Source organism: Prunus mume, linkage group LG5 (genome assembly GCF_029339155.1).
Source record: "Prunus mume cultivar Tortuosa linkage group LG5, ASM2933915v1, whole genome shotgun sequence".
In the NCBI taxonomy this organism is placed as follows: Eukaryota; Viridiplantae; Streptophyta; class Magnoliopsida; order Rosales; family Rosaceae; genus Prunus; species Prunus mume.
In genome coordinates, this window is record NC_142702.1 from 11454183 (window position 1) to 11478908 (window position 24726).

Sequence of the window (24726 nt, forward strand, 5' to 3'; positions counted from 1 at the left end):
ATCCATTCCCAATTCAACATAACAGAGAGTGATCAAGAAAACATTAAACAGAAAATCCATGAACCCATACCTCAAACAACATTATTAACAGATCGCAAAACATATACCTAAAACCCTTTAACAAAACAACGTAATATATCATTCAATGAATTTACAAGGGGAAGAGAGGGTTTGTACTTACAGGTTGGCAGAGCTCACAGATTATGACCAAATTGGATTTGACACAGCCTGGCCCAACTTTGAATTAGAGATGAAGTGAGAGAGCGAAATGTTATGTTGCGCGAAATCTGACAATTTTAGGGTTCAGGGTTAGAAGTATAAAAATAAGAGCCAAATCTGAAAATTTTAGGTCCCGCGAATATTTTAAGAAAGCGCGCTTTTTAAAACATCGACCGAAAAAACACGCGTCGTTAAAATTTAACATTAAACATGACGCTTATTACATTAAGGACGTCGTGGTAAAACTATGTACCACGCAAAATCAAAAAAGGCGTTAAAACTATGAAAAACCACGGCGGGGTTAATTAACTACCGACGTAGTAAACAATAATAAACGACTCACGTGTAAACAAAACGTCGTTTAAAAGAGAAACGACGTCGGATTTTTCACCATACGACGTAAACTCAATATTCCACGACTCAATCACCGTCGTTAAAAGTAATACCCTAAACTTTAAAACCCTAAATTATATATTTGTAAAATTTAATTTTATAAAATTGTTTATGGTTTTACATCCTAAGAAATAACAAACATAAACCCTAAACCCCAAAAATTATACTTTAACCATAAACCCTAATAAATAACAACCCTAATCCCCAAACCCTAGACCCTAAACCATCAAACTATGTAAGTGATGCTATGACTCATCAAAACAATTTTATTTAGGTTGGACATTTTAATCTTTTATTACACAAACTGCATTTTTTTGGGTTTTAGGGGGAAGAAAATATATCAATGACTTCATAGGAGTTGAAGTTGAATTTTTTGAATTTATTTTAAATTTATTTTTAAAATTTTGAATTAAAAATAATAAAATATTTTTATATCAACAACAAACCACGATGTTGTAAATAATAATAAACGACTCACATGTAAAAAGGACGTCGTTTAAAAGAGAAACCATGGCGGATGTTTCACCATCAGACGTAAAATACATATTCAACGACCTAATCACCGTCGTTATAAGGTATTAACCTAAACCCTAATAAACGACTTACTTGTTCAAAAGCACGTCGTTTAAAAGCGAAACCATGGCGAAATTGTCATCAAAACGACGTCTTATGTACGTCCCATCACGTCTAAATATCATTTTACGTCGGTTTTTTACATAATTATGTCGTTGGAAAGTTATTACACGTCGGTTACGCAATTTGTTTTTTCTTTTATATGATGAAAACCTCAGCAAATTTTCAGGAAAAAAAAGGATGTATATTATGGACAAAATTTGTACATTATATATTATAGACAAAATTAGTACATATAAAAATATCGAGTGTTCCAAAAATCCTCTAATCCATATGAAGGCAAACAAACTCTGCCCATTCTTTCCTGACTTCATCAATGGTGCTTGGGGGTATGGCGCTTGATCTTTTCCCTTGGCAAACTGCAATCCATAAACAATGATTATTAAGCTTTACAAAATAAAAAGAAATTCGACACAGACGCGTGTTTTTTCATAACCGACGTAGTATATCGATTCAACGACGGTAATTTTAAATGACCGTCGTTGATAATACAAAAACCACAAAAATGTTTCTGAAAATTTTACTCTTACCTTCTTCTCAAACTCCAAGGAAGGATCCATGATGATGTCCCTCATGAAGCGCATCACATAATACCCGCATTCGACATCTTTGGGTTGCTTTGGTGTGCTGGCGAGTTTTCAGATTGGTGCTTTACGGCTGGTCTCGCCTATGTGGGAATTATAAATTTTAAAGCACTGTTCATGATGTTTTTGCCCTCCTCATCAACCACACGATTTCCAGGCAGAGGATCCAGAAAATAGACGGTTTCCCTCTTTGCCCTCACAATCAGCAAGACCCAATGACGGCTGCACAAAAATAAAATAAAAAACGACGGTTAATATAAAAAGTCAGCACGGAGGGAAAACAACGTTTATTTATAAAAACCGACGTATTATATAGTTTCACACGACGTAATAACTTAATCATCGACGTCATTATAAATTTATCACGACGATAATTAACTACCGACGTGGTTATTTGTTTCAAACGACTCAATAAATAAATAACCGACGTGGTTAGATGTTTCAAACGACACGAATTAGTTAAACAGTTTTATAAGTGGTCAATTAGTGAAAATCATACAAACAAAATCCTTTTAAGGAGACTAACCCTGGATTGTAAGGCATCATGAAAATCTGTTCACCATCTGTTTTTGAAGTCGATTGGCTACAATTCGTGATCATCGCTTAGTGACCCACTAACTTGAGCAGGGTCGATAAAGCCAACCATGCTGCACATATTTGCATCTCTCAAAACATCATATAAGCACCTAAATATATAAAACAAACGACGGTTATTTATACACAAACGACGTATTATACAATTTCACACGACGAACTGAAATAGAAACAGACGTGATAACTAATTTCTCACGACGGTAAAAAGAACGACGTGGTTAGTGGTTTAAAACGACGTAATAATTAAACAACCGACGTCTTATGATATAATGTTTGATATTTGATTAGGACAAACCTCATATATACTGCAACCACAGTAGCCCCAATTTCTTCCATGCCTGCAAACTGTGTAATATCTTCATGCAAGACGAAGGTACTTCGATCTGCACCAAACACCTCCTTCTCAATGTTGAAGGTCATGATCTTCTCCTGAGGCTTTAGTGTCGTTTCCACATAACGACAAAGGGACTGTAAGGAAGATGGCACCTCCACATTCGAATAATCAACTACTTCAGACCCTGTTTAAAGAAATAAAGCAAAATAAAATGACGTGGTAATTCATTAAAAACGACGGTTTAAATTAAAAAACGTCGTCTTATTATAATTTAAACGACGATAATTAAATACCGTCGTTTTATATAACTATCGACGTCGTAGAAAATAAATTCCGACGTCTAATGTGAAAACAAACGACGGTTTAAAGGAAAATATCGACGTCAAATGTGAAAAACAAATTAAAAAGGCAAAGTTATGAGAATATACCTCCTCGTCATGCTTTTCTTCTTCTTGTTTTTCTTCTTTCTTCTCTTCATCATTTGTTTCTTCCTTTTGTCCTTCATCTTTTTTCTCTTTTTTTTCTTCCTTCTTCCCTTCATCTTTGTTTTCTCCTTTCTTCTCTTCATCTTGATTATCTAAAGCCCCAGATTTTTGTTTTAAATAATAAAGAAATATATATATAAGACAGATTGTACAAAGAGTAAAAAAATTAAACCAAAACGTCGTGGTAAGGCATAACCTAAGACGGTATGTAAGAATTATGGACGTCTTAAAATTATTAAACGATGGTAAATAATAAACGTCGTGGTAATTGTATATTACGTCGTTAAGGACTAAAACCGTCGTCTAAAAACCACAAAGTACGACGTCTAGTGGCGTGTAAAACAAGTAAACTAAATACGACGTGATATTTAAATAAACACGACGGGTTATTTATAAAATCGTCGTGGTATGTTTTTAAAACGACGGGTTTATTCATAATAACGACGTCTAATGTAAAAAAACAGAGAATTCAAAGTTCAGTTATGTTACCGTTTCTTCCTGCTCCCCATTTTTGGCAGATCATCCTCTAAATGTTGGGATCTCCCTTCACCCAGAACAGCTTGCTTTATCGACATTGGATTTATGGGACTTTGCTGTAGACCTTGGTTTTGAGAGGGGCTAGTTTTCGGTTTAAGCATGCTTGGATCAAAATTGGGGATGAGGTGGGAAAGCTGACTTAGTAAATGTTCCTCTCAGCCTCTACTAATTGTTTGGTTCTAGCTTCCATCTTCTTAGTCTCCTCTTGAAGGACAAGTCTTACACTTTCCTTCAATTGATCAGCAAACTTTACCCTCTGTGGTCTAGGTAAATTGAAGAATTGCCTAGGGGAAATCCCAGCACCTACCCCTCTTACTCTCCCTGGATGCTCGGGACCCAAAGCCAAGGTCAAGACATCATTACTGCCAGTTACACTCAGACTGCCTTCAGCCACTTGTTTTTGCAATTCATCCTAAAACAAAGACATACAAAAAAGTCAGCACAAGAAAACACACGACGGTTATTTATAAACAAACGACGCAGATATATAATTTCACACGACGCACCAAAATAGAAATCGACGTTATAATATATTTATAACGACGTTAATTAAAACCGACGTGGTTAGATGTTTAAAACGACGCAATAAATAAACCACCGACGTCTTTTTCGTAATTACAGAAAACGAGTTGTGATTCCAGATTTAGATCTTTCACGATGTTTTTGAAAACATTTCGACGTAGTAATAACATTAAAACGACGAAAAAATTAACCACCGACGTCTTATCTATACATTACGAAAACAGAGTTGTGATTCCAGTTTTAGATCTTTCACGACGTTTTTAAAATATTTCGACGTAGTAAAATCATTGACACGACGAAAAAATATAACATAAGACGTAATAAGAATTATATATACAGTTTAATAAAATTTTAAAACAGAGTGTGTAGGCTTACAATTAATTTTGCTTTCTCTGCCACCTTTGGATCTGGGATGTTACCATGTTTGTCCTGTCTAGCTTTCTTCCATAAGGTAGATCGATCAATTTCTACCCCATAGGCATGGTTTCCTCCAATTGATCCTCCAAACCAGCATATCCTTTTCGAGACAATCGATGATTGTACTCAAGTTTCTCCATAATCTGTGAATGTTGAGAATGCACAGACTCAAATTCTTTGGATAACCTTGAAGCTACAAAGGCATCCCATTCTGCTTTGTCTATGAATTTATATACTTCAGGGGGTTGGCTTAATTTCTCCCTCTCCTTGATGTATGGAAGGATATAATGCCTCGTCAGTGTAGACTTGAAATCATTCCATTTCTTGGCAGCAGAAGATAACACCGAGCTCTTGCCCCCTTGACCTACCACAAAAGCCATGTCAACGGCTTCCCAAATCTGCTCCTTTATATCATTGGGGATTTCAGCCCATTTCTTGTCCACAAGTGGGACTCTGGAGCGTGCCAACACACCAATGTAGGACTGCATCTCAGTATGTGCAGGGCCACATCCTTTCCCCCTTTTATTGTACTCAACAACTGGCTTGATTTTCTGCAATTTTCTCTTCACAACACGAGGCATTGTGCTCATACCTCGACCTGACTTTGATCCTCAGAAATTGTTGTCGGGCTGCTTGGTTCTGTCTCAGCAGATGAAACAAACTTCATCTTCTTCAAGGGCTTGTCTTGAGGAGTTACCATTCCAAGCTCCTTACCTCCATTTTTTTTGGAGCCAGAGTACTTACTTTGGTCTTGAGAAACCATGGTTACAGAATAAACAAACCTGCAAGTGAAAATATTTCGGGAAAAAATTAGAACACAAACGACGGTTATTTATAAACTACGACGTATGATAAGATTTTACACGACGTAATAACATAACATCAGACGTAATAAATGTTTAAAGAAGAAACAATACAAATGTTTAAACAACGACGAAACAATATTAACTAAGACGTAATAAGAACTTATTATGGCGATATTTACACGACGTCGTGATATTCATATTAACACGACGTAAATATTAATATACCGTCGAGTTATGGATATTCACACGACGTGAATAATAAGCTACCGTCGTATTTATAAGAAACCAAAACATTTTTCTTTCTCTGTGAATGTTTGATTGCAGGTTTAATTTCTCTGAAACATGGTTTTTGTTTTTCCTAATTTGATAAAATACAAAGAAAAAAAGCTTTGGCATCTTTTTATAGACGACGGTATCTTAAAACAACGTCGTGGTATGAACATTCACACGGCGTCAATAATAAGATACCGTCGTCTATATAAGATACCAAACCCTACTTTCTTTCTCTCTGTATTTTATCAAATTAGGAAAAACAAAACCATGGTTCAGAGAAATCAAACCTGCAACTAAACAAGCAAATAAAAATTTGACCGTCTGTTTAAAAACAACTTAGATCAATTTTAAGACGACGCTAGGACGACTGACGAACCGTCGTGGTCTACATATTTAACCACGTAAATACAAAGCTACCGTCGTCTTATTTAGTTGAATTAGTTGTGTTCAAAGTTGAAACTTTCCCTCTCTTTCTGTGTATTTTATCAAACTTGAAAGAATAAAAATGATTTTCGCCAGAAAAAAGGTAAAAAGATTTTCAAAACAAAAACAGTATGAGCATGCAAAATAGCAACAAAAATAGTGAGAAATGAAAGCTTACCTTTTGCGTGCAATGAAAGCTTTCTCTCGGATTTTGGTGTTTAAGTTCAGAGGCGACGACGAAGACAAGAGGAAGACGATGAGATACTCTGACAGTGCTCGACAAGGAAAAAAGACGAAAAGTTTTCTCTGGGAGATTGAAATTTTTTCTCGGGTTTGGAAACAGTGCATGTGTAAGTCAGGTAGACGAAAAGTTGTATATGTATACAAACCGTTTCATAGTAATAAGACGGCGGTTTACATATAACGACGACGTATTAATAGACAAACTACGACGTTAATTTGAACTTATGACGTGGTACATAATACGACAGTAGTGTTGTAGGTACCGCCGTAGTAAACTCCTAAATAGAAGTCGATAACTCAATATCTCGCGTCATGGTAGAAATATTTAACACGACGGTTGTTTTAAATTTACGACGTTTATTTTTATAATATACGTCGTTTTATTGTAATATACCGGCGTGGATAACACTAAACTAAAACGACGTATTATTTTTTACGACGTGGATTCGTTTTACACGTCGTTATGTGTAATATAACCGACGTGGATTTTATTTTTTTATTATAAATATAATTTTTTTCTCCTTTTTCTTATAGTTTATTTTTCAAAAACAGTGCCTTATACATATAGTTTTTTTTCCCGAGGAAATTAATGTTCTAGAATTTATAAAGTTTCTTTTCTAGGTGACTGATTTAAATCAAATAAAAATATAAAACAACGACTGTTTTTGTTATACCGTCGTTGTTTCTTGTCATCTTAAGTAAGAAGAAAACGACGTAATGTATTTGTTACCGACGAGGATTATTTTTGTTAAACGTCGTTATGTGTAATATAACCGACGTGGATTTGGTTTTTTAATTATAAATAGGGTTTTTTTCCACGGGTTCTTTCAGTTTTAGTATTCGATTAGGGTTTCAACTTCTTCTTGCCCCTTTCTCTGTCTCACCTCATCTCTTGGGAGGCTGATTGCAAATCTGATTGCAAATCACCAATTTTCAATAAATTGCCTCGCTGATTGCAAATCTGTGGCTGCCGTCGTGAAGTTTTAGGAGGCAATTGTTTGGATGTGAATGTGTGTGTGCGTTTGTGTAGATACACAAACGCACACGCATCATTCACTTCCAAAAAATTGTCTCTCTGATTGCAAATCTGAGGTGCCGTCGTCAAATTTCAGATGCAATTTTTTGGATGTTAATGTGTATGTGCGTTTGTGTATCTCAAAGACACAAATACACATACATCATTAACCTCTAAAATATTGTCTTCTGGTAAGATGATGATGAGCAACAGAGTTCCATCTTGTAAGATTTCCTAACCCTTGTGATCTCGAATAATCTGATTATGTCGGCGGTTTTCTATATAAACCGTCGTGGTTATTTCAATTCTTGTCGTTAAGTAGATCTACCGACGTAGGATAACAAAATCCAAGAAATAAATTGTTAAAAACAATTCTTATTCAGACGACGGTTTAAATATAATGTATGACGTATAAAGTGGACAAATACGACGTTAAATTATATAATACGTCGTTATATGAAAACCCCAACTTGGTAAGAATTAAAGATGTCGTCGTAGAAATACGAGAAAGACGTCGTTATATTTACCTTTGCCGTAGTTGTACATTAATTTAATACGGCGGTATTTTGTATTTTACCGCCGTGGATTTATTTGTAATTATACGGCGCCTTATACGAAAACTTGGTCGTGTTAATTTCCGGGTAAAAACGACGGCTTTTTTTGAAACCGTCGTCTTTACTTTCTACGTCGGTCGGTTCATAACTTCCGCCGTTATTTGTTGGCTTCGATTTTACCTCTTGAAAATCCTATTTCAATAAGACGTCGGTTTTTAAATTAAGTACGTCGTGTTTTATGAACAGCCATTTGAAACTCCATTTTTTAGTTGTCTAATGTGTTATTACACGGCGGTTTTATAAAACCGTCGTCTTTTAAAAAACAACGACGGTTTTCACTTAGACCGTCGTGTTTTTCTGGTCGTCTTTTTCACTTTTTGTAGTAGTGAAAGTACCCCGACTCCCAAGGGCAAAACTGAAATTTCACAAAAGAATTAAATTTAATTAAATCGATTAAATTGTATCAAAGATGTTACACCGTTTGAATAATCACCATGATTGGGACAATGAGTCTTTGTCGTAATAGATCATATTCAAATATTAAATATTTTTTAACACATAATTTATTTTGTATCAATATTCCAAGAGCATCATTAATTGGATGCAACTTTTTTGGTTGAGTTAGTTGGATGCATTATTTTTGCAAAATAAATACCTTTTTAACACCTAATTTATTTTGTATCAATATTCCAAGAACATCATTAATTGGATACAACTTTTTTGGTTGAGTTAGTTGGATGCATTATTTTTGCAAAAATAAATATCTTTTTAACACCTAATTTATTTTGTATCAATATTCTAAGAACATCATTAATGGGATGCAACTTTTTTGGTTGAGTTAGTTGGATGCATTATTTTTACAAAATTAAATATCTGAGCATATATAAAAACAATCGTGTACCACTTTACTAACTACATTTTTAATTGAGGTGAGCCCTATATATGGAAGTCTTATCCCTAAGGCTCAGCTATCCTTTCGAAGCATTCTTGGGGCCTGATTCTTGAACTCAGACCCATTGGTAATTTTCACACACTTGGCCCTTTACAGCAACCTAGGCCCGTAGTAGCTGCCGGAATGAAAAAGCCCCCACACCATGCATGCAGTTGAGAGATTCAATGTCATCATTTGAGGAATGAGGTGCTTAGTCGTTGGATTTATTTCAATGAAATCATGTGGTTGAGATTGATTTAAGTGTTTAAACTTGTTTGTGTCTAATGACTTGCCAAAAACCCACATGTACGTACACTTTACTGCATAGCAAGGCTGATGTAACTCGTCCACGTGTTATAATATGGATGGGCAATATGGTTAATATTTCCCACTTTTATGATATAATATCTATAAATATCCACTTGTATATTCTAACAAACGAGTTATACCATGTGACATACTCTCATACTACGTACACTATAATTACTCGCACTTAAAGCATCCATAATGGGGTCCCTAAATCACCTCCTTAGATAAATTTTAGGGAGGAATTGGAAAAATACAACTCCAACCATGCTCCATATTCACCTCCTAAAATAGAGAGACATCTAGGAACTCCTAAATTTGAGGAGAGAGAAAGAACTCCTAGTGACTCTTTATAATTTAATGATGTTTCGTTTTATGCATAGTTTAAACTTTTAATTATTACAAACCATTTTTTTTTATAGAGATGATAACCAATCATATTGAATTAAAAAATAACTATAGTATTTATGACTTCCTAACTTAGGGAGTATGATTGGAGTTCAAATTTTATAGAGTTCATAAAATAACTTTTATGTGTTTTTAGCTAAATTTTAACTAACTAATAGGGAGCATGACCTTTGCCTACATAATTACTGACTAATTCCTTGTGATTAGGTATTTATTATTTCAGTATGTGGTTGTGAAAGTAGCTGGGATATTGAATGTTGGTGCTGACATTGGACAAGTGCTTTAAACAGTGGTTGCAACATTATGTGATTGACAGACAGCAGAGTTGTTTTTATCTTTCAACGATAACAATAAGTTTAAAATTAAAAAAAAAAACCAAAATTTTAATTTGACCCTAATTGTCATTATGGTGGTTTTGCTGCTAGCTACGTCACATTTGCATGACTTTGTTTTTTAAAGAAATTTTACTGGTTATAAATTTTCAACCATAATTTTTATTCTACTTTTTGCATTTTGATCTTTTTTATTTTATTTTTTTCATACGATAGGGAGAGAAATGAGGGAGTATTATATTGGGTTGCCTCAAAATTGCCTTTTACGTGAATCGAACTCGGGTGCATAGTGCAACATGATAATGAAGTAAGTCATTTAGTATATATAAATTGAAATTTAGATACATACTTGAATTTGAATTCAGATTTAAATATGATTATTTGCTTTTGAGTGACATTTATTAAATTTTTTGGTTGATTTTTTGTGTTGAATTTTTTGAAATTGAAAAAAAAATTGTCAAAGGATTAAAAATGAGAGCCAAGGAGAGATATTGGTGATGATTATTACTTACAGAAAATAACGTGTTTGCCTTTTCAATTATTATGATTATTAATTGTTGTTACCAAAAAAAACCAAAAAAGAACTAAAATTATGATATACACAAGCGGATTTTGAAGTTGCACCCTGCAAACCAACACAATAGGAATGTCTATGTCAAAAATTTGCTCGCTCAATATATATATATATATATATATATATATATATATATCCCTTCTATTGAGGATCCTCAAATAATTTTATTTGAGGACGCCTTTAGGTACAATACAATTTTTTTTCCAGTGATCCAAACCATCTATTTTTTTGGTCTTCATTCATAGATCATCCTTACAAAAAATTAGACAAATTGGAAATCGTTTCGACATCCAATTGTGTCTTACAAAATCAATGAACACGGTGCTTCAAGAAAGTACTAAAATTTCAATAACTCAATTGAGTGGTCAAATGATATCGGATTCAAGTGATTTTTTAAACAGATAATCTTTGAATGAGTATCTACAAAATAGATGGTTTGGATTAGTGAAATACAATCCATAGTGGCCCTACAAGGGGTGTCCCTCAAATAAGCTTATTTGAGGATCCTCAATAGAAGCTCTCAGTATATCGGTCCCTTCTATTGAGGATCCCTCAAATAATTTTATTTGAGGGACGCCCTTTAGGGTACAATACAATTTTTTTTCCAGTGATCCAAACCATCTATTTTTTTGGTCTTCATTCATAGATCATCCTTACAAAAAATTAGACAAATTGGAAATCGTTTCGACATCCAATTGTGTCTTACAAAATCAATGAACACGGTGCTTCAAGAAAGTACTAAAATTTCAATAACTCAATTGAGTGGTCAAATGATATCGGATTCAAGTGATTTTTTAAACAGATAATCTTTGAATGAGTATCTACAAAATAGATGGTTTGGATTAGTGAAATACAATCCATAGTGGCCCTACAAGGGGTGTCCCTCAAATAAGCTTATTTGAGGGATCCCTCAATAGAAGCTCTCTGTATATCAGTCCCCTTCTATTGAGGGATCCCTCAAATAATTTTATTTGAGGGACGCCCTTTAGGGTACAATACAATTTTTTTTCCAGTGATCCAAACCATCTATTTTTTTGGTCTTCATTCATAGATCATCCTTACAAAAAATTAGACAAATTGGAAATCGTTTCGACATCCAATTGTGTCTTACAAAATCAATGAATACGGTGCTTCAAGAAAGTACTAAAATTTCAATAACTCAATTGAGTGGTCAAATGATATCGGATTCAAGTGATTTTTTAAAGAGATAATCTTTTGAAATTGGCACCGCAGAGTTATGTAAGTGGTGCCACCGCAGAGTTGTTATAGTAGCTGTAGTATTTAGCTTTTGAAATTGGCACTGTTGCTTTTGCCACAGAATTCTCAGAGGTTTAATATTTGCTTTTCCAAACACCATGATCGTTTTGGGATTTCACTGATTCGTGGCTCTTTTTTTATTTTTCCGGTTAGTGTAGGAGATTTCTCTTTCTGGAGGCAGATTCCAGAGCTGTTTAAGGGAAATTCGTAGTCGAGCTACCGATGTTCATGATAAGGAAAAGGGAATCAAGATTACTAAGAAGGATTGGGAGAAATTGAATGTACATATTGCTTCATACAACAATTTTCCTACTGCTGCTGGATTGGCTTCCTCGGCAGCTGGTTTTGCTTGTCTTGGTAACAGATAATACCGATCATATTATTGTTAATTTGTTACATGATTAGTGCCTTGAGTTTGAGAACACATGACTGTGTTAATAATGTTACTTGGGTACTGGATTAATCATTCTTTGTCAATAAATAGTAATTAAGCAATGAGCTTATCATAGCTAAGCCTCTGTTTCTACTTGCAGTTTTTGCCCTCGCAAAGTTAATGAATGCGAATGAAGATCACAGCCAGCTTTCTGCTATTGCAAGGTAGTTTAATAGTTCTTCAATTATCTCATTTTCAGGTTGCCTGTATCTTGCTTCAATTATAATGATTCCAATTGTGAATGCCTTGTGCTTCGTTTTCATTGCTTGAATGTGGCTGCTGTTCATGGAATTTTTAAGTCATGATAAGTATCAGAGTTATTATGTTTGCTACTATATAGACCTGATGGTAATGGATTTCACTATGTGTGTTTTTAAGTTCATCTTAGTAGTTGTGTTATAAATCCTTTTTCTTCTGTATTCACATTATAGAGATTCAAGTATTGTAGTTGGTGGTGATAATTCTCTAAATTAGTTCGTTCATACAGGCGAGGTTCGGGCAGTGCTTGTCGCAGTTTGTATGGGGGATTTGTCAAGTGGATCATGGGAAAAGTAAGTTTAGTTCTTTTATGGTTATTGTTATGTCCTCTGTTAAAAACCAAGTTATTCTATTGAGTCTATAGTGCTGATTCTTGGTATCATATATTAAGGATGAGAAGGGAACCGACAGTCTTGCAGTTCAACTCGCGGACGAGAAGCACTGGGATGAGCTTGTCATTGTTATTGCTGTGGTAAGTAATATATGTTCCATACATCCTGTCAAATGATTTTATTGGCAAATTTTGGCCTGTGGATATGACTTTCTTTCTTATCATCTTGTGCTCGGTTGTTTTTGAAAGATTTTCCCTAGGGTCTTTTGAATTTTCGACTTTCCATCTCTTTTTTTGAAAATATAATTTTTTGGGTAGTTTGATGGTTTGACGTTATTTCTATTCGTGGTGTGCATCTTTCTGGTTTTGTAGTATCAACCATATTTCTGGTTTTGTAGTATCAACCATACTTTTCAGTTTTGCAAAATACTACGTTTGAATATTATATTATATTTATTATAAATAAAAAAATCCCCGTTCAGTTGCACAAAGAGTTAGGAAGATATTAAGTAGTCAAGATTTAAAAAAAAATAGTAAGAGAGACAAGTTTGATTTAATGTATTTAATTTGAGAGTTGCTACTATTAAAAAAAAAAAAAAATTTATGAAGTCGAGTGTATTTTTTACAAGTCATGTTAGTGCATGTTTTGTTGTCATGCGGTGGATTTGGAGGAATGGAAACGTAATTTGGCAGTTGTACCCAGCCCAAAAATTTATAATGACTGCACAATTTGTAACATTGAGGTGCCACAATTTGTATAGAATCCTGACAGAAGCCAAAGATGTATTCTGAATGTCTGACCAGGTTTATCACCCTATACCCTAAGTTATTCAAATCTTGATTTTGTTTATTCCAGGTAAGTTCACAGCAGAAGGAAACGAGTAGCTCTACAGGAATGCGTGATACTGTTGAAACAAGTTTGCTCTTACAATATAGAGCGAAGGTGCATTCTCCATTGTCCTTTCACTGCCTAGTTTAAATGATAGGATTCACCTTTAGTAAGAGAAGGTTATCAAATTGACTGAGCTCTGTGGTTTTGCATTTGATGCATCTAAAAACAGAAACTTTAAATTCCGTATTATACCACATTATGCTCAATAGCTTAACCAATCAAGAATTTTACAAACTGTAGAACTTTAATCCATAAATTCATAATTTTGAATTATTTGCACCTTCAAGCTCCCTCATTTTAGTGCACCGTTAATAGAAAAACACAGTGTCTTATTCTTTTAGGTCATCTGCTGTCGCTTATTTTTGTGGGGTCATTTAACCCTGATCTAACTTGTATATTTCTGTTTGTCTTTTTATACTGTTACAGGAAGTGGTACCCAAACGCATATTAAAAATGGAGGAAGCCATAAAAAATCGTGATTTTGCTTCTTTTGCACAACTGACCTGTACTGACAGTAACCAGTTTCATGCTGTTTGCCTCGACACATGTCCCCCAATATTCTACATGAATGATACATCCCACAGGCAAGCCTCTTTTTTGAATTTGTGTTACTTGAAAAGCTCAGCGGTTACAGTAATTCATTTATGTTTTCATTGAGGTGAGGAACTAGAAACTTGGAATTCAATATTGATGAAGTAACTATGTTTCAGGATAATCAGCCTTGTTGAAAAGTGGAACCGTGTAGCAGGAACGCCTCAGGTTAGGAAACTAAATTATTTTTAACGAGTATAAAATACTGATTGTTGCCCTTTGTGGCATGATGATGTTAAAAAACGGTGATCTTAAATTTCTAAGATTGCTAGTGCTCTGTGAGCAGTCATATCTTGATTTTCAGTAGAAGTCCTTCAGCATAAAAAGATTAACCTAGTTAAAGCTTCAATTTTGCATGTTTTCTTCATATAATGTCTCAACTGAAGCAAATTGCACATCCTCAACAGAAGCAAGCTGTAAAGAATTTCCGAAGATGTAACTAATAAATTTACAAATTATTAGTGGAAAAGAAAACTTTTGGCATTAGCTTTTCAAGTAATTTGGTTCAGACTTTGTTATCATAATAAACGTTATTGCTCAAAGCATCCTGGGAAGTTTCCCTGGGGATATACTTTTCCTGAATGGCAATATTATAACAAGTTAGTAAAAGTACTAACTTTGGGTTGTGACTCTTAAATGCTTCAGAAATACTGATCTTACTTTATGTTTAGCTTATGCTTCAGAAATGCTTCAGAAATACTCTATAAGCTTATTTGAGTTGCATACTGTTCATACTATTTTTTTGAGTAGTTGAAAATATTTTAATAACTGACAGGTGGCGTATACATTTGATGCGGGGCCGAATGCGGTTCTAATCGCACGTAACCGAGAAACAGCTGCCCTTTTGGTTCAGAAGCTGCTATTCTGCTTTCCTCCAAAATCTGATGCAGATTTGAACAGGTAATATTTGTGGGCTTTCATATGACATTTCCTCAAGCTTAAGAGATTCTTATTTCTGTGTAGTTTCCGCATCAATGATTTTTCTGATGGCACCAACCTTGGTCCCCCTTGTGTGTGGCTTTCTCTTTTAAATTTTTTCATAATTCTTTTCACAGTTTCGTTCTTGGTGATAAGTCCATTCTGAAAGATGCTGGGGTTGAGAGCCTGGAGGCTATCGAAAGTTTGCCTGCACCCCCAGAAATCAAGAATCCATCCCAGAGGCACAGAGGAGATGTAAGTTACTTTATTTGCACAAGACCTGGGAGAGGTCCAGTGGTGCTGTCAGATGAAAGTCAATTTCTTCTCAACCCTGAAACTGGGTTGCCGAAGTAAGTTGAGAAGATTTCTCTTTCTTTTACGGTGTTCTGTTCTTTCTCAGGACGATTCAAATGGCTGTATGAGCCTGAAGTAGTTCGTTCAGATGATCCTTTTAGGCTGAACCCAAGAATTGCCTTAAAATGTTTATCCGAGTTCATCTCAGTTAAGAGTTTCTGTTGCTTGTTTCATGTATCTTTAACTTACTTTTTGCTCCTTTAATCCAATTATGGTCTTTGTGCTCATTGTCTTGGACACATTAACGAATAAATTGTCTATTGTTCATCTGAAAGTGTGACATTGTGATAACTATTAGCAATTCATTCCCGTTCTCTACATGCCCTTCCTCCTAAAAGTCAATCAGAAATTTTGAACTCTGAGTTAAAGTAGCTTGAATTCCACCAACATCATGGCATTGTATGACCTTTGTACTGATGCAGCCCGGAAGCAAATGATCGACAAACGTCTAGATCCAAGAAACAAGCAAACGATCGACAAACATTTAGACCCATCAGCTTTATGAAATTCACCAAAGAAGAGAGAAAATCTCAATAATTTTAATAATGATATTAATAAGCCGTCAATTACAACGCTTAAAGTTGTTCAAATAGAAAACATAGAACTCCAAAATCGTAGGAAGCTTCTTAAAACTTAAATGATAAGAAAATAATTACATCCTAATCTTAATAAAAGTAAACAATTAATTATTCTAAAATTAATATAAAAAAACATTAAATAAAATATTTTCCAAGCCAGAACCCTATTCTTTCATGAATAAGCCAATTGATCAGCAGTACAAGAACACTTCCTCCTGATGCTTTCTTTTCATCTCCTTTTTATTCTTTCCTACTTTTGCATACGGCTAGAATTTACCCATACGGCTACTGCCATGTTTTCACCTTCCATGCTTTTTTTTTGGTACAAACGATAGTTTAAACTAGGGGTGGTTGCGGTTACCATACTGCAAATTTTCAGAGAAACCGCAAACCCACCGTGATTTTGCGGTATTGACATATTTGATACCGCATCCGTCCGAGAAAATGCGGTTGACCGAGAAATGCGGTTGGTGTCGGCAAAACCGCAAAAACCAAACATTTATACGGCATTATCATTTACATTTCCCACTTCCCAAGCTCTTTCACGTTTCCCTGCCTCACTTCCCAAGGTTTTTTTTTTCCTTTTTTTCTGACAAAACTTCCCAAGGTGCCTCCCTCTCCCACTTCCCAGAGTTCTTTTTATTTTTTATTTTTATAGAACTTATTGGCTTCTCTCTCTTTTGGGCATTCACCACTACTACAAAAAAGGAAAAAGACGACGGGAATTCACCGTCGTGTATTCCGTTTTCAAATGGTCGTGAAATCGACCGACATCTTTTCCCTAATCAAATCACGACGCTAAATAACCGTCGTTGTTAAAACAAACAACGTCATTAACAAATAAAAACCGACGTCTTTGTACTTGAAAAAAAGATAAAAAAAACCAGTCGAGGATGAGAATAGACGACCAATTCTAACAAAAAAACGTCGTTAAAAAGGCAAAATATGACATATATTAACATAACATGACCGCAAGATATACATACAACGACGATAACTAAAACTCACCGCCGTTAAATATACCTTTCACGACAAATAAAAATATGACGTCTTTAAATACATAATCGACGACGTTATTGACTCCTACTACGTCACTACATTTTCAACGACCGTCGTGAAATGAATTTTCCACTTCGATTTTTCTATTAATGATGACGTGGAAATAGATGTTAGGGTCATTACTTACGACGCATGTATTTAAACAGACGACGTTGTACTAAATAAACAACATCGGTTCCAAATAAATGAGAGCCGTATTACAGAATTTATACGTCATCTTTTAAAATATAATCGTCGTCTAATGCATCTGAGACGGGAACGTTTCTCAGTCCACCGCCATGTAAAATAGTTTTAACGACACGATCTGAAAATAAACGACGTGGAAAATATGTTGGAGTCATTACTTACGACACATTAATTTATAAAGACGACGTTGTCGTCAATGTACAATGTCGTTATCATGCAAAAGACAGCCGTGTTTCATAATTTATACGTCATCATTACCGTCGTCTAATTCTATTAGACGACGTTGTTTATCCGAAATTCGCCATGTAAAGCAATTTTAACGACATTATCATAAGAAAAGAGACGTGGATACATTAATATAACGTTGTTTTTGTAAAGGAACGACGTCCAAATATATCTTAACGTGGACAAATTTACCAATGGATTTCAAATACTGTCGTGAATTCATCCTTTTCCACTTCGTTTATGAAAGAACATGCGACGTGGTAAAGTTAAGACAACGTCGTCTTTTGTAATGTTCAGGTTAGATATCTCGTTTTTTAGACGTCGGTATTATGGGATTGGAGTCGTGTTATTTGGAATTACATGGCGGCTCTTTATGCTTCTTCGACGTGATATCCTTAATAATTGTTTCACAATAGCGTCGTGGTTCTTCATTGTTACGTTGCTTTAAGACGTCGGTAAATATATTGTGGTCGTTGAATGCTCCAAAACGTCGTTTTTTATTAGAACAGACGTTTGTTTTTCACATTATCAAGACCGTCGTGTTTGTAATCTTGAACCAGTATTTTTTGTACTGATTGTTTTGTGGCCAAAACCTGTATAATGAAAGTGAAGAAATCACATTACAATATATTACAAAATTAATGTCATACACTACCAATTACATAAGCATCATTCAATCCATATATCTTCACACCCATTTCGAATATTTTGACTCCCAAACTCACCCATCAGTTCATCAAATGTGTCAACATTTGGCATCCCTCTAGTAAATGGCTCACACTCAATTCTCACATCACCTAAGACATCATCACCAATAACATCATTATATTCTCTATTAGGCATTGATAACACTACCGACCAACCACGATGCATCGGGTCGTCAACAAAAAATACTTGTTTGACTTGAGAAGTCAAAACAAATTGGTCATTCCTATGTCCAATTTTACTCAAATCTACAAGGGTAAATCCAAGTTCGTCCACTACAGGACCAGAAGTACTATCTATCCAATCACACCTAAAGACTAGGATTGTAAACTTTTGGTAGTCAAGGTCCCAAATTTCTTGAATGACACCATAGAAACCCATATTTGAGAGAATTGGGTTTTTATCCTTGGCACTAGCAACTTGCATGGTATGTGCAAGTAAATAAACTCCACTATTTGGAGTTGTCCGCACATCATCTTGTGTCTTGATGTTAAATTTAATACCTTTAATAAAATAGCTCCTATATGATGGTACTGCCATGTTTGGACCAGCTGCTAGCCACCTTAAATTTTCTGATACGCCATGATTGTCTTCCTCATTAAGTTCACTTTGAACCTGCAAATTAATCATATCTTAATTCAATCTAACATAGAAAGAAGAAAATTAAAAGTCCAATATGTTATTCAATAACATATACCTTTGAAATTGGTACTTAGGTGATGAGGGGTAAATTTAATCACACAAACAAGACACAACAACACAACAATCTTCACACACTTTAAACTTTGACCAAATACACATATGACTAGTCAACTGCTAGTCATGAACAATCACAATCAAGAGAACACACAGAGCATGCCACAATGTACCTGCAACCCTAGAAGATTACTAGTGACAACCTAGGCACTCAGAAAGACCCATCAATCTAGGCATCCCCTGTGCTAGCAACAACTATGGTGAAAGTGTGTGAAATCATCATTATCATGTAAACATCAAACAACAGATAAAGATGACTAGTCAACCACCAAAAACACAAACCCAGAAAAATTACAGGTATGCAAAACAGATTTTGTTCACCTAGAAACCCACAATTGGGAAAAACTGGGAGTCATCAACCGACCAGGCACTCCACTAAGTAGAAAAAGATTCTTACAAAGGAAACACAACCAAGCTCAAGAAGCACCTAGGTCTATTTAGGAATATGAGCAATACCTCCTTTGTGCAATCTTCTTCTCCAACTTAGCAAAACTTGAAGCTCAGTTCTTCATGGCAATGGCAGCTCCTTCTCCAGCTCGTTCATCCCATGGCACTAGCTTGCAAGCTCCAACACAGACCGAAACCAATATTTAGATTCAAAAGAGAATGACCAATTTCTTCAAGAAACCATACTCTTGAAGAAATCAGTCTTGAATCGGACCTAGATATAAATGAGAGATGATTTAAGTAGCTAGATGCAGATTCGAGTTTGAAAAGCAGTTTTTCAAAAAGAAATCAATTGGAAAAACTCATAGATGAAATATTTGGTTCTCTCATGAGGAAGAAGAAGAGAAAGAAAGCAAGCCAATCTTTCCAAAACTTCCACGCAAAAGAGACAGCCGCCAAATGACCAAAATCGTAGCCTTTACAGACCAAAAAATTCCTTAGGTCAGAAACCCACATGGCAGCAGAGAGAGAAAAAGAAGAATAGGACAAAACAGTTTGTTATCCAGCTGGAAATCCTACAGAGTAAGGATGGCTAGTCATATGAGAAACGGATGACTAGTCATCATTTTATGAAGACTGTTTAATGTAATGATATGCAATGCTCAATACCTTTGTCAACTTGCTTGAGCCTCCGTAGAGCAGAGATTAGAGAAGAGCACCAATAAAAATTTCCTTAATCTAGACTTGAGCTTGATAAATTACAATACACATCCTATTACAAAGTTGTTAAGGGAAGCCCAAAGAAAATAGCAAAAACCATACATTAACAACCTTTAAGCGTAGCCATTGAATGACCATCTTTATTTTTTCTAGGGATCTCCAGTAATGTACCAATGATACTATCGCAAACATTCTTCTCAATGTGCATAACATCTAGGACATGCATCACAGGAAGGTATTTCCAATACTCGAGATCAAAGAATATTGATTTCTTCTTCCAACAAACTCTGTCACCATCTTCAACCATATGCAGCACTTCTTCTCTGGTTAATGGCTCGGGAGGCGTGCCATATTCAGGTTTCCCATTAAAAGCTGCACGTTGCCTCCTATATGGATGATTGATTGGTAACCATTTTCTATGCCCAATGTAACAAATTTTGTGGCCATTTTTCAACCTGTGACTAGGTGTATCATCGCCGCATATTGGACAAGCTTTATATCCTTTAACAACACAACCAGATAAGTTTCCATAGGTGGGGAAATCATTAATTATCCACATTAATGCAGCTCTGAGTGTAAAGTATTCTCCATTATGTGCATCATACACTCCTCTAATCCCATCCCACAAAGATTTAAAATCATCAATCAAAGGCTCCAAGTAGATGTCTATATTATTTCCGGGTTGTTTAGGACCGGAAATCAATAAGGTCAACATCATGAACTTTTGTTTCATGCACAGCCATGGAGGGAGATTATATGTAACTAAGATAACTGGCCAGCAACTATATCTGCTACTTAGAGAGCTGTGGGGATTGAATCCATCAGATGAAAGAGCCAATCTCAAGTTTCTCGGCTCATTACCAAACTCGGGCCATTTATCATCAAGAAGTTTCCAAGACGGGGAATCCGCCGGATGAAACATCTGATCGTCAATTGATTTTCTAGCAGCATGCCAAGTCAAACTCTTAGCTGTCTCATGTGATCAAAACATCCTTTTAAACCTTAGAATTGGAGGAAAATACCACACCACCTTCGCTGGCACACCCTCTTTCAAGATTGAATCTTTGTCTTCCTTCTACCTTGAGATACCACAAGTAGGACAATTAGTTGAATCTTCATACTCCTTCCTATACAAGATGCAATCATTGGGGGATGCGTGCATTTTCTCAACACTCAGCCCCAATGCACACAAAGTCTTTTTTGCCTCATACATAGAGGCCGGTATTGTATTTCTTTCTGGAAGCAAATCGCCTTGAAGTATCAATAATTCTGTAAAACAGACATCACTCATCTCATGTTTTGCCTTCAAATTATATAACTTCACTAATGCCGATAACTTCATGTACTTTCTACAACCAAGGTACAATGGTTGATCTCCATCCCCAATCACATTGGCAAACTCATAAGGATCAGAATCCAAAATCACCAAAATCATTATCATCCATCTCTATTTCTTCAGACACAAAACTGTACCTACTATGGTCATCATCTTCTTCAACATTTCTACTAGCATTAGTAGTTGCTTCCCAAGGTTCTCCGTGAAATGTCCAATTCTTATAGCTTTGGTCAACTCCATTAAAGTATAAGTGATCCCTTATAATTTCAACCCCAAACAATTTCAAATTCACACATTTAACACATGGACAACGGATATGTGTTGTAGTTAGAAGATTTTCTACAGAAAAGTTCAAAAATGCTTCCACCCTTAACTCATATGCCTTCGATCTTCTATCCGAGTGCATCCATGACTTATCCATCTTCGACACTATACCCTATTATCTATAATAAAGTGAAAAGACAAGCAATGACCATCATTATAGCAGATTATATAAAGTTTTAATAGCAAATAATATATGCACAGACGACGGTTTTTAAACAAAAACAGACGCATTGGACATATATAGACGACGGATTTTCAACAAACGTCATCTAATTATAACCACGACAGTAGTTAAAGAACACCGTCGTGTATAAGTAATACAGACGACGGTTTATGAAAAAACCGTCGTCGTATGCCTAAAAACGCGTCGATATCCCAATTTATTTTCAAGAACCCAAAACCCTAATAAGAACACAACATATACATTAATTTTTATGTTGGGTATTAAGCATGAAACCAAGCATGAAACCAACATATACTAAGCATGAAAACAATAAATCCATTCCCGATTCAACATAGCAGAGAGTGATTAAAAGATCCGACAAAATTAAATCCATTCCATATTCAACATAACAGAGAGTGATCATGAAAACATTAAACAGAAAATCCATGAACCCATACCTCCAACAACATTATTAAAAGATCGCAAAACATATATCTAAAACCCTTTAACAAAACAACCTAATATCATTCAATGAATTTACAAGGGGAAGATAAGGGTTTGTACTTACAGGTTGGTAGAGCTCACAGATTATGGCCTACTTGGATTCGACGGAGCCCAACTTTGAATTAGAGATGAAGTGAGAGAGCGAAATGTTATGTTGCGCGAAATCTGAAAATTTTAGGGTTCAGGGTTACAAGTATAAGACTTAGAGCGAAATCTGAAAATTTTAGGTCGCACGAAATTTTTTAGAAAGCGCGCTCTTTAAAACATCAACGGCAAAAACAACCGTCGTTAAAATTTCATTTAAACATGACGCTTATTACATTAAAGACGTCGTGGTAAAACTATGTACGATGCGGTAAAACTATGTACGACTCAAAATCAAATAGCAGTCGTCAAAACTAAGCGAAACCATGACCAAAGTTTTACCAAAACCGACGTAAATGTACTATTCCACGACTCAAACACTGAACTTAACGCCGTTTATTTTAAAGAAACCACGTCGTCTATTGAACCAATAGTGTCGTTTGAATAACCTTTTACGTTTTTTTTAAATCGATGACGTTGTTATTCGTGTACAACGTCATTTTAAAGGAACATAAACACCATCGTCAAAAAAATAAACATCGACTGGAAACATAAATACCGTCGTTAAAAAATAATACCATAAACCCTAAACCCTAAATTATATATTTTTAAAATATAATTTTATAAAATGGTTTATGGTTTTACAGCCTAATATATAACAAACATAAACCGTAAACCCCAAAAATTATCCTTTAATCCTAAACCCTAATAAATAACAACCATAAACCCTAAACCCTAAACCCTAAACCATCAAACTATAAGTGATGTTATGACTCATCAAAACAATTTATTTTTGGGTGGTCATTTTAAATTTGTATTACTCAAACTGAATTTTTTTAAGGTTTAGGGGCAAGAAAATATATGAATGACTTCATAGGAGTTGACGTTTCATTTTTTTGATCTATTTTAAATTTATTATGAATATTTTGAATGATATAGAATAAAATATTCCTACAAACACAACAAACCACGTCGACTTTAAGAAAGTAACGACGTTGTAAATATAATAAACGACTTACTTGTTCAAATGATGTCGTTTAAAAGCGAAATCATGGCAAAATTTTCACTAAAACGACGTCCCATCGACGTACAAACGGTATATCACGACTTAAACAAAAAAGGTGTCGCCGTGTAATTTAATTACCACGTCATCTCTGTCGTCTAAATATCCTTTTACGTCGGATTTGTTTCAAACGATTACGTTATTCCAACACCATAAGATGACGGTTTTTGACATAATTATGTTGTTGGAAAGTTATTACACGTCGGTTACGCAATTTATTTATTTTTTAAATTAAGAAAACCTCAGCAAATTTTCAGGGAAAAAATGGATGTATATTATAGACAAAATTTGTACATTATATATTATAGACAAAATTTGTACATTATATAAAAATATCAAGTGTTCTAAAAATCCTCTACTCCATATGAAGGCAAACAAACTCTGCCAATTCATTCCTGACTTCATCAATGGCTGCTTGGGGGTATGACGCTTGCTCTTTTCCATTGGCAAACTGCAATTCATAAACAATGATTATTAAGCTTTATAAATAAAAAGAAGTTCAATCACAGACGACGCTATTTTTCATAACTGACATAGTATATCGATTCAACGACGGTAATTTTAAAGGACCGTCGTTGATAATACAAAAAATCACATAAAATGTATCTGAAAAGTTTCTTCTTATCGTCTTCTCAAACTCCAGGGAAGGATCCAGGATGATGTCTCTCATGAAGCGCATGACATAATACCCGCATTCGACACTGCTGGGTTGCTTTGGTGTGCCTGGCAGAGTTTTCCAAATGGGTGCTTTACGGCCTTGTCTGCCTATGTGAGAATTATAAATTTTTATAGCACTGTTCACCATGTTTTTGGCCTACTCATCAACCACATGATTTCTGGGCAGAGGATCCAGAAAATAGACGGTTTCCTTCTTTGCTCTCACAATCAGCAAGACCCAATAATGGCTGCACAAAATTAATATAAAACAAAGATATGTAAAAAAGTCAGCACAAGAAAACACATGACGGTTATTTATAAAAAACGACATATTATATAGTTTCACACGACGAAATAACGTA

At 35.0% G+C, this 24726-nt stretch overlaps 1 protein-coding gene across 1 annotated transcript in view; it reads left to right on the forward strand.

Moving 5' to 3' along the window:
• The window catches only part of LOC148916917 (diphosphomevalonate decarboxylase MVD2, peroxisomal-like), a 42603-nt gene extending 26759 nt beyond the window's left edge, over positions 1–15844 (forward strand). The window contains exons 3-11 of the mRNA XM_089052321.1: positions 11999–12197; positions 12374–12437; positions 12761–12824; positions 12923–13003; positions 13719–13805; positions 14181–14338; positions 14465–14513; positions 15121–15245; positions 15401–15844. Of these exons, the coding sequence (XP_088908447.1) occupies positions 11999–12197; positions 12374–12437; positions 12761–12824; positions 12923–13003; positions 13719–13805; positions 14181–14338; positions 14465–14513; positions 15121–15245; positions 15401–15617 (1044 nt within the window). The 3' untranslated portion in view covers positions 15618–15844. The remainder of the gene's footprint in view (positions 1–11998; positions 12198–12373; positions 12438–12760; positions 12825–12922; positions 13004–13718; positions 13806–14180; positions 14339–14464; positions 14514–15120; positions 15246–15400) is intronic.
• Positions 15845–24726: the final 8882 nt, after the last annotated feature.